Source organism: Mobula hypostoma, chromosome 10 (genome assembly GCF_963921235.1).
Source record: "Mobula hypostoma chromosome 10, sMobHyp1.1, whole genome shotgun sequence".
Taxonomy (NCBI): Eukaryota; Metazoa; Chordata; class Chondrichthyes; order Myliobatiformes; family Myliobatidae; genus Mobula; species Mobula hypostoma.
The window spans coordinates 27,660,085-27,676,574 of NC_086106.1; the positions used below are offsets into that span (position 1 = coordinate 27,660,085).

General features: G+C 46.6%; 1 protein-coding gene across 1 annotated transcript in view; it reads right to left on the reverse strand.

Moving 5' to 3' along the window:
- The window catches only part of LOC134352463 (probable beta-tubulin polyglutamylase), a 104,484-nt gene that overhangs the window by 44,171 nt on the left and 43,823 nt on the right, over positions 1-16,490 (reverse strand). Inside the window, exons 5-6 of the mRNA XM_063059743.1 lie at positions 10,551-10,707; positions 6,147-6,290 (exon numbers count right to left, since the gene is read on the reverse strand). Coding sequence (XP_062915813.1) covers positions 6,147-6,290; positions 10,551-10,707 — 301 coding nt within the window. The remainder of the gene's footprint in view (positions 1-6,146; positions 6,291-10,550; positions 10,708-16,490) is intronic.

The following is a 16,490-nucleotide window of genomic DNA, read 5'->3' on the forward strand; positions in this document are numbered from 1 at the left end:
CAGGAGGTCACACCAAGAGCATCAGATACAGTAGATGAACCCCAACAGACTCACAGATGAAGTGTTGCCTCCTGAATGGCAGTGAGGGACGAGGTGTAGTGTCAGGTGCAATGCTTGTTCCACCCGCTTGCCCTGCACCTCCTCTCTCACTTCCATTCAGGGCCCCAAATACTCCATAGATGCTCCTGGGCCTGCTGAGCTCTTCCAGCATTCTGTGAGTGTTCCATATAAAACATTATATCCTTGTTTTTATGTTCTATTCCTCTCAAAATGAATGCTCACACCTTCCTTATCACTGACTTAACCAACAAATTAGCCTTTATGGAATCCTGCCCAAGTTCCTTTGCACCTCCAATTTTTGAGTTTTCTCTCCAGTCATACAATTGTCTATGCTTTTAAGTTTTCTACCGAAGTACATGACCATACACTGTTTTCCATCTGCCACCTCTTTGCATATTCTCCTACACTGTCTAAATCCTTCTGCACCTCTCTGCTTTCTCGATACTCCCTGCCCCCCCCACCCCCACCGATCTTCGGATCGTTCGCTAACTTAGCCTCGAAGCCATCAACTCCATCATCGAAATCCTTGATATATAATGTAAAAAGAAGTGGTTCCAACATAACATCCCAACTTCTGTACTCAGTACCTTGACTTATGAAAGCCAGTGTGCTAAAAGCTCTCTTTACGACCCTACCTACCTGTGATTTCTTTTTCAAGAAGTTATGGATCCCTCTGTTTGAACGCATTTTTCAGTCCTAACGTTCACGGTGTTAATTTCTCTGTACTACCATAAAACCATAAGTCACAGGAGCAGAATTAGGCCATTTGGCTCATCGTCAGCTCCGCCATTCAATCATGGCTGATCCTTTTCCTCCCCTCCTCAACCCCACTGCCCAGCCTTCTCCCCGTAACTTTGGTGCCATGGCCATTGAAGAACTAATCAATTTCTGCCTTAAATACACCCAACGACCTGTCCTCTACAGCTGCCTGTGGTAACAAATTCCACAAATTCACCACCCTTTGACTGAAGAACTTTCTCCGCATCTCTGTTTTAAGCGGATGCCCCTCTACCTTGAGGTTTTGCCCTCTTGTCCTTCTCCCCCACCATGGGAAACATTCTTTCCACGTCTACTCTGCCTAGGACTTTCAATATTCGAAAGGTTTCAATCAGATCCCCTCTCATCCTTCTAAATTCCAGCGAGTACAGGCCCAGATACATCAGATGTTCCTCATATGATAACCCTTTCATTCCCAGACTCATCCTTGTGCACCTCCTCTCAACCCTCTCCAATGCCAGCACATCTTTTCTTAGATAAGGAGCCCAAAACAGTTCACAGTGCTTAAGGTGAGGCCTCAGCAGTGCCTTATAAAGCCTCAGCATCATGTCCCTGCTCTTGTATTCTAGACCTCTTGAAATGAATGCTAACATTGCATTTGCCTTCCTCACCACTGACTCAACCTGCAAGTTACCCTTTAGGGTGTTCTGTACAAGGACTCCCAAGTCCCTTTGCCTCATAAATTTTTGAATTTTTCTTCCCATTAAGAAAATAATCTGAACATTTATCTCTACTACCAAACTGCATAACTATGCATTTTCCAACATTGTATTTCATTTGCCACTTTCTTGCCCATTCTCCTAATCTATCTGTCCTTCCGCATCCTACCTGCTTCTTCCACACTACCTGCCCCTCCACTAATCTCCGTATCATCTGCAAACTTTCTGCTGCCTCCCTCCTTTCTTAAAGAGTGAAGTGACATTTGGAATTTTCATACCAGAGTCCAATGATTTTTGAAAGATCATTACAAATGCCTCAACACTCACTACCACTACCTCTTTCAAAACCCCAGTTTGCAGTTCATCTGGTCCAGCTGAAAAAAGTACCTTTTGGTCTTTCAGCTTTTTGAGCACCTTCAACCTTGTAATAGAAACTGCACTCACTTCTCTTCCCTCACACTCTTCAAATCTGGCACACTGCTAGTGTCTTCCACAGTGAGGACTGGTGCAAAATACTCATTTAGTTCATTTGCCACCTCTTGTCCCCCGTTATTATTTCTCTGGGCTCAGTTTCTAGCGGTCCTATATCCACTCTCATTTCTCCTTTATTTTTTTTATATACTTGAAAATGCTTTTTCTATCAACTTTGATATTATTTGCTAGCTTGCTTTCATATTTCATCTTTTCCCTCCTAATGATTCTTTTAGTTGCTCTCTCTAGGGTTATAAAAGCTTCCCAACCTTCTATCTTCCCACTAATTTTTGCTCTGTTGTATACCCTCTCTTTTGCTTTTACATTAGTTTTGACTTCCCTTGTCAGCTACGGTTGTAGCATTTTGCCATCCGAGTATTTCTTTGTTTTTGGAATACATTTATCCTGCACCTTCCCCATTTTTTCCCCAGAAACTTGTGCCATTGCTGCTCTGCTGTCTTCCCTGCCAGCATCTCCTCCCAATTCCTCTCTCATACTTTTACTTTACTTTCCTTTCAAATTTCCTTTTCTCCACTGAAATATCACTACATCAGACTCTACTTTCTCCCTGTCTGAATCATATTGTGTTCACTGACTCCTAAGGGTTCCTTTACCTTCAGCTTCCTAATCGCCTCCAGTTCATTACATAACACCCAATCCAGTGTAGGTGATCCCTTTGCAGGCTCAATGACAAACTGCACTAAAAAGCCATCTCTTAGGCATTCAACAAACTCACTCTCTTGAATTCCATTACCGACCTAATTTTCCCAATCGAACTGCATGATAAAATCTCCCATGACTACCATAACATTACCCTTTTGAAACACCTTTTTCCTTTTTCTGTTGTAATCTGTGCTCCATGTCTCAGCTACTGTTGGGAGGCCTGTATATAACTGCCATTACCCTTGCAGTTTCTTATCTGAACTCACAAGGATTCAACATCTTCTGATTCTATGCCACACCCTTCTGCTGATTTGATGCTGTTCTTTACCAGCAGAGCTACACCACCCCCTCCGCCTACCTTCCTATCCCTCCGATACAACGCGTAACCTCATGTGAATATGATTTTGATATCAACATTTAAGAGAAGTTTGGATGGGAGGGGTATGGAGAGCTATGGTCCGAGTGCAGGTTGATGGGATTTGGCAGATTAAATGGTTTGGCACCAACTAGATGGGCCAAAAAGCCTGTTTCTGTGTTGTACTTTTCTATGACTCTATTGCTTTTTCTTGAAATCAAGGCAGATTAACTCCGGGCAAGATGCAGGGCCAATAACCCTGGCTAGATATATCCTTGAGTGTTATATCACACAACCTCCCATTTTCAATCTGTTTTACGATGGAATCATCAATTTTCCTCAATATTTAGGAGGATTACCAGGATGCTGCCTGGATTGGATTATGAGGATAGAAACACAGAAAACCTACAGCACAACAGAGGCCTTCGGCCCACAAAGCTGTGCCAAACATGTCCATACCTTAGAATTACCTAGGCTTATCCATAGCCCTCTATTTTTCCAAGCTCCATGTATCCATCCAGGAGTCTCTTAAAACAGTGGTCCCCAACCACCGGGCCGCGGAAAGGTACCAGGCCGCAAAGCATGTGCTACCGGGCCACGAGGAAATGATATGACTTCGCGATATGAGTCAGCTGCACCTTTCCTCATTCCCTGTCACACACTGTCGAACTTGAACACCGCCCCCCCACCATTGGCCGGGCCGGTCCGCAAGAATATTGTCAATCTTAAACCGGTCCGCGGTGCGAAAAAGGTGGGGACCCCTGTCATTTCCGCCTCCACCACCACTGCTGGCAGCCCATTCCACTCACTCACCACTCTCTGAGTAAATAAATTACCCCTGACATCTCCTCTGTACCTACTTCCAAGCACATTAAAGCTATGCCCTCTCGTGCTAGCCATTTCATAGCCTCTGACTATCCACACAATCAATGCCACTCATCATCTTAAACACCTCTATAAGGTCACCTCTCATCCTCCGTCGCTCCAAGGAGAAAAGGCCGAGTTCACCTATTCTCATAAGGCATGTTCCCCAACACCCTTATAAATCTCCTCTGCACCCTTTCTATGGTTTCGACATCCTTCCTGTAGTGAGGCGACCAGAACTGAGCACAGTACTCCAAGTGGGCTCTGACCAGGGTCTTATATAGCTGTAATATTACCTCTCGGCTCCTAAACTCAATTCCACGATTGATGAAGGCTGATACACCGTATGCCTTCTTAACCACAGAGTCAACCTGCGCAGCTGCTTTGAGCGTCCTATGGCTTTGGACCCCAAGATCCCTCTGATCCTCCACACTGCCAAGAGTCTAACCATTAGCTATATTCTGCCATCATATTTGACCTACCAAAATGAACCACTTCACACTTATCTGGGTTGAACTCCATCTGCCACTTCTCAGCCCAGTTTTGATGTTTCGATGTACATATGACAAACTTATCTTATAAAATCTTCAAAGTTCAAATTTCAAAGTAAATTGATTATCGAAGTACAACTATATCACCATATACTAGCCTGAGATTCATTTTTGTGCAGGCGTTCACAGCACCCACTGGCGTCCCACAGGAATCAGTGTTGGGGTTCGGGAGTAACTGCTTCTTTCTGTATTGTCTATGAAGACAGAATTGTTGGTTTTGTGGCCGACTGGCGGATGATATGAAGATAGGTGGAGGGGCAGGTAGTGTTGAAGAAGCAGGGAGCCTGCAGAAGGACATGGACAGATAAGGAGAATATGCAAAGTGGCAGATGCAGAACAGAGTATAACAGTTACAGTGTCGGGAAGTTTACGGTCATACACTTTGGCAGAAGGAACAAAAGGGTAGACTATTTTCTAAGCAGGCGGAAAATCCAAAAATCTGAGGTGCAAGGGATGAGAGAGCCTTCATGCAGGATTCCCTAAAGATTAATTTGCAGGTTGAGTCTGTGGTGATGATGGTAAATGCAAAGTTAGCATTCATCTCGAGAGGACTAGAATATAAAAACAAGGAGTTAATGTTGAGGCTTTATAAAGTACTGGTGAGGCCTCACTTGGAGTATCGTGAGCCCTTATCTAAGAAAGGATAAGCGGACATTGGAGAGGGTTCAGAGGCGGTTCACCAGAATGACTACAGGAGGAGCACTTGATGGTTCTGGGCCCGTACGCATGAGAATTCAGAAGACTGAGAGGCGATCTCATTGAAACCTATTGAATATTGAAAGGCGTAGGCAGATTGTATGTGTAGAGGATGTTTCCTATGGTGGGGGATTCCAGCATCAGAGGGCACAGCCTTAGAATAGAAGGACGTTCATTTAGAATGGAGATGAAGAGAATTTCTTTATCCAGAGGGTTGTGAATCTGTGGAATTAATTGTGCAGATGGAGGGCTGTGGAGGCCAGGTCATTGGGTATACTGAAGGCAGAGGTGATCAGGGTGTGAAAGGTTACCGGGAGAAGGCAGGAGATTGGGGTTGAGGGGGAAAGTGGATCAGCCATGATGAAATGGTGACAGACTCGATGAACTGAATGGCCCATTCTGCTCCTATCTCATATGGTCTTATACAATAGAACTGACGAAAAACAACACACAGACACGGCCAAATAACCTGTACAAAAGAAGACAAACTGCGCAAGTACATAAAGACAGACAGAAGCATTGAGGACATGAGTTGTAGAGCCCTTGAAAGTTAGTCCATAGGTTGTGGAACCAGTTCAGTGTTGAACTGAGTGAAGTTATCCACACTGGTTCAGGAGCCTGATGGTTGTAGGGTGATAACTGTTCCTGAAACTTACCATGACAGATCTACGGCTCTTGTGCCTTCTTCCTGATGAGAAGACAGCATGGTCTGGATGGTGGGTATCCCTGATGATAGTTGCTGTTTTCTTATGGCAGCGCTCATTGTAGACGTGTTCAATGGTGGGAAGGGCTTTTCCTGACTTTGTCTTGTAAGCTTTGCGAACTAGACTCATTAGGAGATGCTTCTGTAACCACACCAACCTCCCACTCCCCGCGCCCCCAGAGTAGTCAGCTTTTGGTTGGGGTTGGGAACGTAACAGCAAGATCCCACCCAAGTCGATTATTTCCATACAACAGTAAGTTAGGCAAGAATTAACCTCTTATAAAAGTAGGATCGTACTTTCAGAGAATTAACTGTATGTCTTAAAGATAAGTCAATGTGTCACTTACTAAATTCTTTTCGGTTGGTTCGGAATACTTTTTAGTGGCAAAACAGACCAGGCCCTCATTGTAGAGGTATATCCGCAGAGGGTCACAAGAAGTAACCAAGACGTAGAGCCTGAGGTTAAACTTGAAACCATCCAAAGTGAAGGGCTGCACAAGTAGAGAGAGAGTTAACACACTGTGAGGTTCAAAGGTTTCACTTATTATCAAAGTATGTATGCAGTGAACAACTCTGAGATTCATCTTCTCCAGATAGCCACGGAACAAAGGAAAAAACATGGAGGTCGTTGAAAGAGAAACATCAAACCCATGCACCCCCCCCCGTAGAAACTACAGCAACACAATCATCAAGCCCCCCAAATCCCCCTTCCCCTGCACAAAACACAGAACATCAACCCCCAAATCCCTCCACCCTCTGCCCACTCAAATAAAAAACAGGAAAGAATGGGGAAAAACCCAGAATATAAAATCCATTAGACTGAAAAAGACCAGAGTACAAGAACCCAGTAGTCCGGTCCGTGAACACAGAACCTCGGTAACATCCTCTGACATTGTCAAAAGAGAAAGAGACACTGCGGAGGCCTACCCTCTGGCCACCTGAGCCGCCACACAGCGATAGGCTACCACAGGCTCCTTCCCTGGAGGCAGAGGGATCCCATCAGTGATCAGAACGCAGGCATCCGGTGCTGAACCCTCGGTCGCCATCCGCATTGGTAACTAATTTTTGAAATGTGTGTCTGCATTCCAGATGAAGGGTCTTGGGCTGAAACGTCGACTCTTTTTTCCTCTGCATAGATGCTGCCTGACCTGCTAACTTCCCCCAGCATTTTGGATATGTTACTTTGGATTTTCAGCACCTGCAGAAACTCTTGTCTTTATCTGCATCTGGTCCTTTCCTTCGGACTTACCCCTACTCCAGCCCTCGACACAGAAACCCTCAAAATTCCCTCTGATCAATCCCACTCCAATGCATAATCAGTTTAGCATGTGAAGTTGGCTCGACAATTACAAAAGGGATTTGCTAATGGAAATTCCTGCCCAGCCTATCCCTCAAGTCCTTATTCCATTCGTGAATTATGCCCCCCACTATCCCACTCAACCCACACATCTTCAAATCCCCCGATTTCCTTCTTACCCAAATTTCCACCATTCCCACCAGCCTATCATTCGCGGTGACCGAATGCTGTGCATAACCAGTCCAAACACAAAATTACCACCAGAGCAGTAATAAAATTTCCATTATCTTGGTTGAGTAACGGGGTGGGATAGGTCTCCACCAAAGGAGATGTAAGGTCTGCAGGTCACCCTTGGGCAAGGTGTATCACCTGCTTAGCTCCTGGATCAGGTTCACGTGAAGCCATGGAAGCAGGGGGTGGATGGTCATATGAGCAGCCGGTACAGTTCACAAGTCCTGGTTATGCGATCACTGGTGCCAGGCAGACAATCTCTGAAGAGTATTGATAATGGCTGGGGGTCACCCACCCCTACCCAGAACAGGGCGATGGCAAACCACTTCTGTGGAACAATTGGCCAAGAACAATCATGCTCATGGAAGGACCGCAATGTTCTGACAAGAACTGTCCTTTGTTATTCAAATAACAAGCCATGGGTAACAAAGGACATTAAGGACATCCTGAACGCTAAAAAGAGGGTATTTAGAGATGGATATAGGGAGGAGCTGAGGGCAATACAGAGGGACCTGAAAGCTAGGATCAGGGAGGCTAAAGACAGGTATAGGAGGAAGCTTGAGTGGAAGCTCCAGCAGAACAACATGAGAGAGGTCTGGAGTGGGATGAGGACCATCACTGGGTTCCGGCAAACTAGCAACAGAGGAGCTGAAGGCAGTGTGGACAGGGCCAATGAACTTAACCTGTTCTTTAACAGATTTGATATTGTGGCCGCTGCCCATCCCCTACATGAGTCATTTGTTGTCGGCCCCCAACCAACACATATTCCACTCTCCCCTCCTACCCCTCCTCACAGCCCCCCACCCTGCTCTCATGACGATACCCCTTCCCCACATGAAACCACCACGGTGGGCTTCACAGCTGAACAGGTGAGAAGACAGCTGAAACGTCTCAACCCAAGCAAGGCTGCAGGACCGGATGGTGTCAGTACCAGGGTGCTCAAAGCCTGTGCCCCTCAGCTATGTGGAGTACTTCGCCATGTCTTCAACCTGAGCCTGAGGCTCCGGAGGGTTCCCTCGTCCCTGTGCCGAAGACGCCGCGCCCTAGTGGCCTCAATGATTATAGACCGGTGGCATTGACCTCCCACATCATGAAGACCCTGGAGAAACTTGTTCTGGAGCTGCTCCGGCCTATGGTCAGGCCACACTTAGATCCCCTCCAGTTCGCCTACCAGCCCCGACTAGGAGTTGAGGATGCCATCGTCTACCTGCTGAACCGTGTCTACGCCTACCTGGACAAGCCAGCGAGCACTGTGAGGGTCATGCTTTTTGACTTCTCCAGTGCGTTCAACACCATCCGCCCTGCTCTGCTGGGGGAGAAGCTGACAGCAATGCAGGTGGATGCTTTCCTGGTGTCATGGATTCAAGACTACCTGACTGGCAGACCACAGTACGTGTGCTTGCAACACTGTGTGTCCGACACAGTGATCAGCAGCACTGGGCCTCCACAGAGGACTGTCTTGTCTCCCTTTCTCTTCACCATTCACACCTTGGACTTCAACTAATGCACAGGGTCTTGTCATCTTCAGAAGTTTTCTGATGACTCTGCCATAGTTGGATGCATCAGCAAGGGAGATGAGGCTGAGTACAGGGCTACAGTAGGAAACCGTGTCACATGGTATGACCAGAATTATCTGCAGCTTAATGTGAAAAAGACTAAGAAGCTGGTGGTAGACCTGAGGAGAGCTAAGGTACCGGTGACCCCTGTTTCCATCCAGGGAGTCAGGGTGGACATGGTGGAGGATTACAAATACCTGGGGATACGAATTGACAATAAACTGGACTGGTCAAAGAACACTGAGGCTGTCTACAAGAAGGGTCAGAGCCATCTCTATTTCCTTGGGAGATTGAGGTCCTTTAACATCTGTCGGACGATGCTGAGGATGTTCTACGAGTCTGTGGTGGTCAGTGCGATCATGTTTGCTGTTGTGTGCTGGGGCAGCAGGCTGAGGAGAGCAGACACCAACAGAATCAACAAACTCATTCGTAAGGCCAGTGATGTTGTGGGGATGGAGCCAGAGACTCATTCCACCGAGATGCAACACAGAGCGTCATAAGAAGTCATTCCTGCCTGTGGCCATCAAACTTTACAACTCCTCCCTTGGAGGGTCAGACACCCTGAGCCAATAGGCTGGTCCTGGACTTACTTACTGGCATAATTTAGATATTACTATTTAATTATTTATGGTGCAACTGTAACGAAAACCAATTTCCCCCGGGATCAATAAAGTATGACTATGACTATCGTCCACGTCATATGACGCAGAACATAACGAATAAAGCAAAGTCTATTTTAGGATCCACCTCTATGATAGCCTATACTCAGCAGGAAAGGGTGCAGTAACTCATAAACACAAGAGGTTCAGCAGATGCTGGAAATTCAGACACACACACACAATGCTGGAGCAACTCAGCAGGTTAGGCAGCATCGAAGGAAAGGAATAAATAGTTGATGTTTTGAGCTGAGGCCCTTCACCAGGACAGGAAAGGAAGGGGGCAAGAAGCCAGAATAAGAAGGTGGGTTGGGAGGGGGAGGAGAATGTGGCAGGTGCTAGGTGAAGCCAGGTGAGGTGGGGGGGGGCGGGGAAGGTAGGTGGGTGTGGGTGATCAGAGGCCAAAAGGAGTTGGGTGCAAAATGGAAAGGGCTGAAGGAGGAATATAATAAGAGAGGAGAGTGGTCTATGTTCAAAGTTCAAAGTAAATTTTATTATCAAAGTACGTGTACGTCACCATGTACAACCCTGAGATTAATTTTCAGCAAATCTATCGAAGAGTAACTATCACAGGATCAGTGAAAGGTCAACTAGAGTGCAGAAGACAACAAACTGTGGAAATGCAAATATAAATCAATAGCAATAAATAATGAGAAGATGAAATAACAAGATAACAACTCCCGTTGGTTACGGAAGAAAGGGAAGGAGAAGGGGCTCCAGAGGGAGAGGAGGAGAAGAGAAGGGGTGCAAGGGGAACCTGCCACAAGCTCGATTGGTGAGACCAGGTGAGGAGAAAGGTGGGTGGGGATGGGGGGGTAGGGGATGAAGTAAGAAGCTGGGAGGTGATAGGTGGAAGAGGCAAGGGGCTGAAGAAGGAGGAATCTGATAGGAGGGGACAGTGGACCGTGGGAGAGAGGGAAGGAGGAGGAGAAGAGAAGGGGCGAGAGGGAAACCAAAATGCAGATAAAGAGTTAACATTCTAGGCAGAGAGTCAAGAATGCAGTAAAGTACCTTCGGAATGTAGACCTGGCAGATGAAGTCCTTCCTGGACTGCGTATCTCTGATGTCCTGGGTCAAAAAGATGCTGCGCCAGTCATATTCAGGATTTGGCTTGCAGATGAAGGTCTTGGGTTTCTCAGCTTCATAGTAGGCCACAAAATCAAGATATCTGCAGCGAGAAGCACTCATTAGTACTGAGAGAAGAAGGTCATAAGGTCTGTAAGTTCAAGGTTGAGCTCAAGTTTAATTCTCATCCGGCCGTACACATGTATGCTGCTAGATGAAACAGCATTTCTCTGGGGCCAAAGTTGCAAAGCACAAGCACACAAAGACACACACAGTACATACAGTTATGATAGGACATACAGTCACCAAAAATTATCGCACAGGCCTGAAGTTTGATGGGGTGCTTGGGATGTTGACCTGAAGCCAGGAATAAGCTTGTAGCAGTTCCTCAACTTGCCCCGGTTCAGCAGGCGAGGGCAAATGAGCTTGTCTCATGCTGGGTCCGCCGCAACCAATTAAGTTTGTATTCCATGGAGTGGACACTAGAGAGCATCGACAGGAGCAACCAGCCACCCCAGACCAGCACGGATTCCAGCACGCCCGCTGCACCCCTGTTCTCTTCCACACTACTCAACTCCAGCCATCACTACTGTCTACTGTGGTTTACGTTTCTGTAAACCCTCCATCAACCAGATTTGCTAATTTCACTGTTAAAAGTTCAGATTCATAGATACGTCACAGGTACGTCAAAACATACAGTGAAATGTGTCATTTGCATTGGCAAAACAAAGGATGAGCAGGGACAAATATCGACACACGTTCTGGCAAAAATGGGTGTGATTTGACAGGTTAAACTCTCCTTTAAGATCATCTTTAAACAAACCGGCTTTGGGGCATAAAACAATGATAAACATCACGACAACTCTATGCGTTGATTATACAACCTTATTTTTTTTACAGACCACAATTCAGATCAGATCAGGTTCATTTACTTATCGGAGGTGCACCGAAACAGACAGTGAAACATGCCACTTTGTTAACAGACAACACAACCAAAGTGTGCTGGGGGGCAGCATGTTCCAGTGACAACGTAGCGTGCCCACCATGTTCAGCAGAGCAACACAAGCAACAAAACACGGCAAATTTGGAGTATCCTGCGCAGTTTCAGTCACCTACAAACGTACAGGAAAGTCGTAAGTACGATTGAAACAATACAGAGAAAATTTACAAGGATGCTGCCGGGTCTGGGAGATAGATTGGAGGAGTTACAAGGAATGGCTCAATATGTCAGGAATTTATTCCTTGGAATGCGGAAGAATGAGAGGTACACAAAATTATGAGGGGTAGAGATAGGGTAAAAGCAAGCTGGCTTTTTCTACTGAGGTTAGGAGGGAGTGCAACCGGAGGTTACAGGTTAAAGGTGAAAGCTGAAAAGTTTAACGGGAACCTGAAGGGAAGCCTCTTCACCCAGAAGGTGGTGAGAGTGTGGAACGAGCTGCCAGCGCAAGTGGTGCCTGTAAGCTCGATTTCAATGTTTAAGAGAAGTTTGGATAGGTACATGGATGGTAGGAAGTATGAAGAGCTATTGTCCCGGTGCAGCCAATGAGACTAGGCTGTTTAAATGGTTCAGCATGGACTAGATGGGCCAAAGAGCCTGTTTCTGTGCTGTACTTTTCTATGACTCTGAAAGCTCCTCTTCCACTCTGCTACTCACCCATCCACTCATACATTCAGACAGTCCTCCAGTCCTTAGCCCCGAAACCTTATGTTTCTATCCTGCACCCCAGATAAAACAACCCTGGAAATCGTGGACGAATTGGTAATTATTTTCCAATGTTCTATAGATTCAGGATCAGTTCTTGAGGACTGGAGGGTAGCTAATGTTATCCCACTTTTTAAGAAAGGAGGGAGAGAGAAAACAGGGAATTATAGACCAGTTAGCCTGACATCAGTGCCGGGGAAGATGCTGGAGTCAATTATAACAGATGAAATAGCAGCACATTTGGATAGCAGAAACAGATCAGTCCAACTCAGCATGGATTTATGAAGGGGAAATCATGCTTGACTATTCTTCTGGAATTTTTTGAGGATGTAACTATGAAAATGGACAAGGGAGAGCCGGTGGATGTAGCGTACCTGTACTTACAGAAAGCCTTTGATAAGGTCCCACATAGGAGATTAGTGGGCAAAATCAGAGCACATGGTATTGGGGGTAGGGTACTGACAGGGCTAGAAAATTGGTTGGCAGACAGGAAACAAAGAGTAGGGATAATGGGTCCCTTTCAGAATGGCAGGCGTTGCCTAGTGGGGTACGGCAAGGCTCAGTGCTGGGATCGCAGCTATTTACAACATACATTAATGATTTAGATGAAGGGATTAAATAACATTAGCAAATTTGCAGATGACACAAAGCTGGGTGGCAGTATGAAATGTGCGGAGGATGTTGAGATAATGCAGGATGACTTGGACAGGTTGGGTGAGCGGGCAGATGCAGTTTAATGTGGATAAATGTGAGGTTATCCACTTTGGTCGCAAGAACAGGAAGGCAGATTACTATTTGAATGGTGTCAAGTTAGGAAAAGGGGAAGTATAACAAGATCTAGGTGTCCTTGTTCATCAGTCACTGAAAGTAAGCATGCAGGTACAGCAGGCAGTGAAGAAAGCTAATGGCATGTTGGCCTTCATAACAAGGGGAGTTGAGTATAGGAGCAAAGAAGTCCTTCTGCAGTTGTACAGGGCCCTGGTGAGACCACACCTGGAGTATTGTGTATAGTTTTGGTCTCCAAATTTGAGGAAGTACATCCTTGCTATTGAGGGAATGCAGCGGAGGTTCACGAGGTTAAATCCTGGGATGCTGGGACTGTCATATGTTGAAAGCTTGGAGCGACTGGGCTTGTATACACTGGAATTTAGAAGGAGAGGGGATCTGATTGAAACATTTCAGATTATTAAGGGATTGGACATGCTAGAGGCAGGAAACATGTTTCCGATGTTGGGGCAGTCCAGAACCAGGGGCCACAATTTGAGAATAAGGGGTAGGCCATTTAGAACGGAGTTGACGAAGAACTTTTTCACCCAGAGAGTTGTGGATCTGTGGACTGCTCTGCCTCAGAAGGCAGTGGAGGCCAATTCTCTGGATACTTTCAAGAAAGAGTTAGATAGAGCTCTTAATGATAGCGGAGTCAAGGGATATGGGGAGAAGGCAGGAACGGAGTACTGATTGTGGATGATCAGCCATGATCACAGTGAATGGCGGTGCTGGCTCGAAGGGCCGAATAGCCTACTCCTGCACCTATTGTCCATTGTCTATAACCCAAACTTGTCCAACCTTTATAAACTTTCCTCATCCTCCTGCACTCCAGATAAAATAACCCAATTGCAGAGGAGAAGATGACGGCGCGACACAGCGCGCAGCGGCCACTCCGGTGATGAATGTCTGTTATCTGTCAAGTAGGGTGCCGTGCACAATTCTGATTTGATGGAGGCAGACGTGAGAGCATGGAGGAACATCTGGTGAAACTTCTGAAATGCCTGTTACACTGCCTCTGCTACTGTGTGATCCGAAATCTCCAGAGGGGAAGGCCCCGAATCCTCGGCTTTGCTCGTTGCTCGGCGGCCGGGGCGGGGTCGAAGCGCTCGGCAGAGATGGTGCTCGGTGTCAGAGGGCTGGTCAGAGGCTCGAAGTTTTCGGGTGGACTCAGAGTCGGCTGTGGTCGGGTGCTTCCAGGATGCTGCATCGGCAAGTTTGCAACGCTGGAGGCTCATGGTAGGGAGAGTCTCTCCCTTCTACTGTCTGCGTGAGATGTTGGGGCTATCGGGACTTTGAGACTTTTTTTTACTGTGCCCATGGTCTGCTCTTTATCAAATTACGGTATTCCTTTGCACTGTTGTGACTATATGTTATAATTATGTGGTTTGTGTCCCTTTTAGTCTTGGTCTGTCCTGTGTTTCTGTGATATTATACTGGAGGAACATTGAATCATTTCTTAATGCATGTATTTCTAAATGACAATAAACGTGGACTGAATGTCCTCATAATCTAATCTTGTCCAACGTTTATAAACTTCCCTCGGCCTCCTGCACTCCCAAGAAAAAAATCCCAATCTTGTCCAACCTCAATGTAGAGACAAAAGAGATTTATACTCTCTCAGTCAGTCCTGGCCAACATTTTCTGCATCCTCTCTCAAATGAGTCTCAGACCAAAGGGCATAGTCTCAAAATAGAGAGACGTCCATTTTCAACGGATACAAGAAAGAATTTCTCAGCTGGTCTTGTAGGGATTCCCATTCTGTGGTCGATGGATCCCTTGGTTAACGGTAGGGGTCAATGGCATAAAACAGGTTGGTAACTCCTGAGCTACAGCTAGAGTGGTGAATCAGCAGAGTTTGTTGCCACAGACAGCTGTGGAGGCCAAGCCCCTGTCTATGGTCTAGTTACCCGTCCTCAAAATCCAACCAAATGTCCCCACGCCTGTGTAAGTCAGTCCCTGGACCACTTTCTCCCCTAGAGGAGAATCGTGGGAGAGTTCAAGACCTCAGAGTACAAGGACGTCCCCTTAGAACAGAGATGAGGAGGGATTTCTTTCGCCAGAAGGTGGTGAACATGTGGAATTCATTGCCACAGATGACTGTGGACGACAAACCACTGGTGGAGGCTGATAAGTTCTTGATTAGTCAGAGTGTCAAAGGTTATAGGGAGAAGGCTGGAGAGTGGGTTTGGGAGGGATAATAGATCAGCCATGATGGAATGCGGAGCAGACTCGATGAGCCAAATGGCCTAATTCTGCACCTGTGTCTTATGGTCCTGCAGGCTTAGCCTCCATATCCTTCCTGCAATAGGGTGACCAGACTGCAACAATACTCCAAATGGAGGCTGACTGAAGCTTTATACAGCTGTGAAATGTCGTCTTTACTCGGGTACTGAGTGTACAACCAAGGCGGCAAAGACTTCTCTACACCTCTTGACCACCCTACCTATCTGCATGGCCATTTGCAGGGAGTTATGAACTTGGACCCCTAGCTTTCCTTTCTACATCAAAGATCCATTCCCTCTGTACCTTGTTCAGCTCTCCTTCACTCACTGCTTTTAGTCAGGAGACATGGCTGAAATATATTTGCTGCTGATTGCAGAGACTTATTTTAAATTAACTCTCTTTTGTTGCTGTCAATTTAACTGGAGGCCATAAGTCCCACCAGGCCATCTCTTTGCCCAACAAGTCTCACCACGCCATCCCTTTGCCTAACAAGTCCCACCACGCCATCTCTTTGCCCAACAAGACCCACCACGCCATCTCTTTGCCCAACAAGACCCACCACGCCATCCCTTTGCCTATCAAGTCCCACCACGCCATCTCTTTGCCTCACAAGCCCCACCACACCATCCCTTTGCCTAACGTCCCACCACGCCATCTCTTTGCCCAACAAGTCCCACCATGCCATCCCTTTGCCTAACAAGTCCCACCACGCCATCTCTTTGCCCAACAAGTCCCACTACACCATCTCTTTGCCTAACAAGTCCCACCATGCAATCTCTTTGCCTAACAAGTCCCACCTTGCCATCTCTTTTCCTAATTTGTTGACTATTGAATGAGCACTTGCCTTTGACATCATAATTTTTCAAGCAGGTGAGGGATGCAGGCATTATAACAATCATGTGGGTACCTTTGCCTTTGGGCAATGATGGGAGATTGGTCAGCTATATCTTATACGCTGCATCCACATCACTGGAGAGCTGTATGATACAGATGTGAGAGGGGAGGGGAGGTGGTAGTGGAGGGAGGAGTGGGAGAGAGGACTCAGAGAGGGGAGTGGGAGGGGTGTTGGGGGGAGTGAAAGGGGGGATTGGGAGCTGTGTGTTGGAGGGCATGCATGGGGGATTGGGAGCGGGGGAGTGCAAGAGCAGAGTGGCAGGGGAGTGGGGGGAGTATTGGGAGAGAGAGTGGGTATG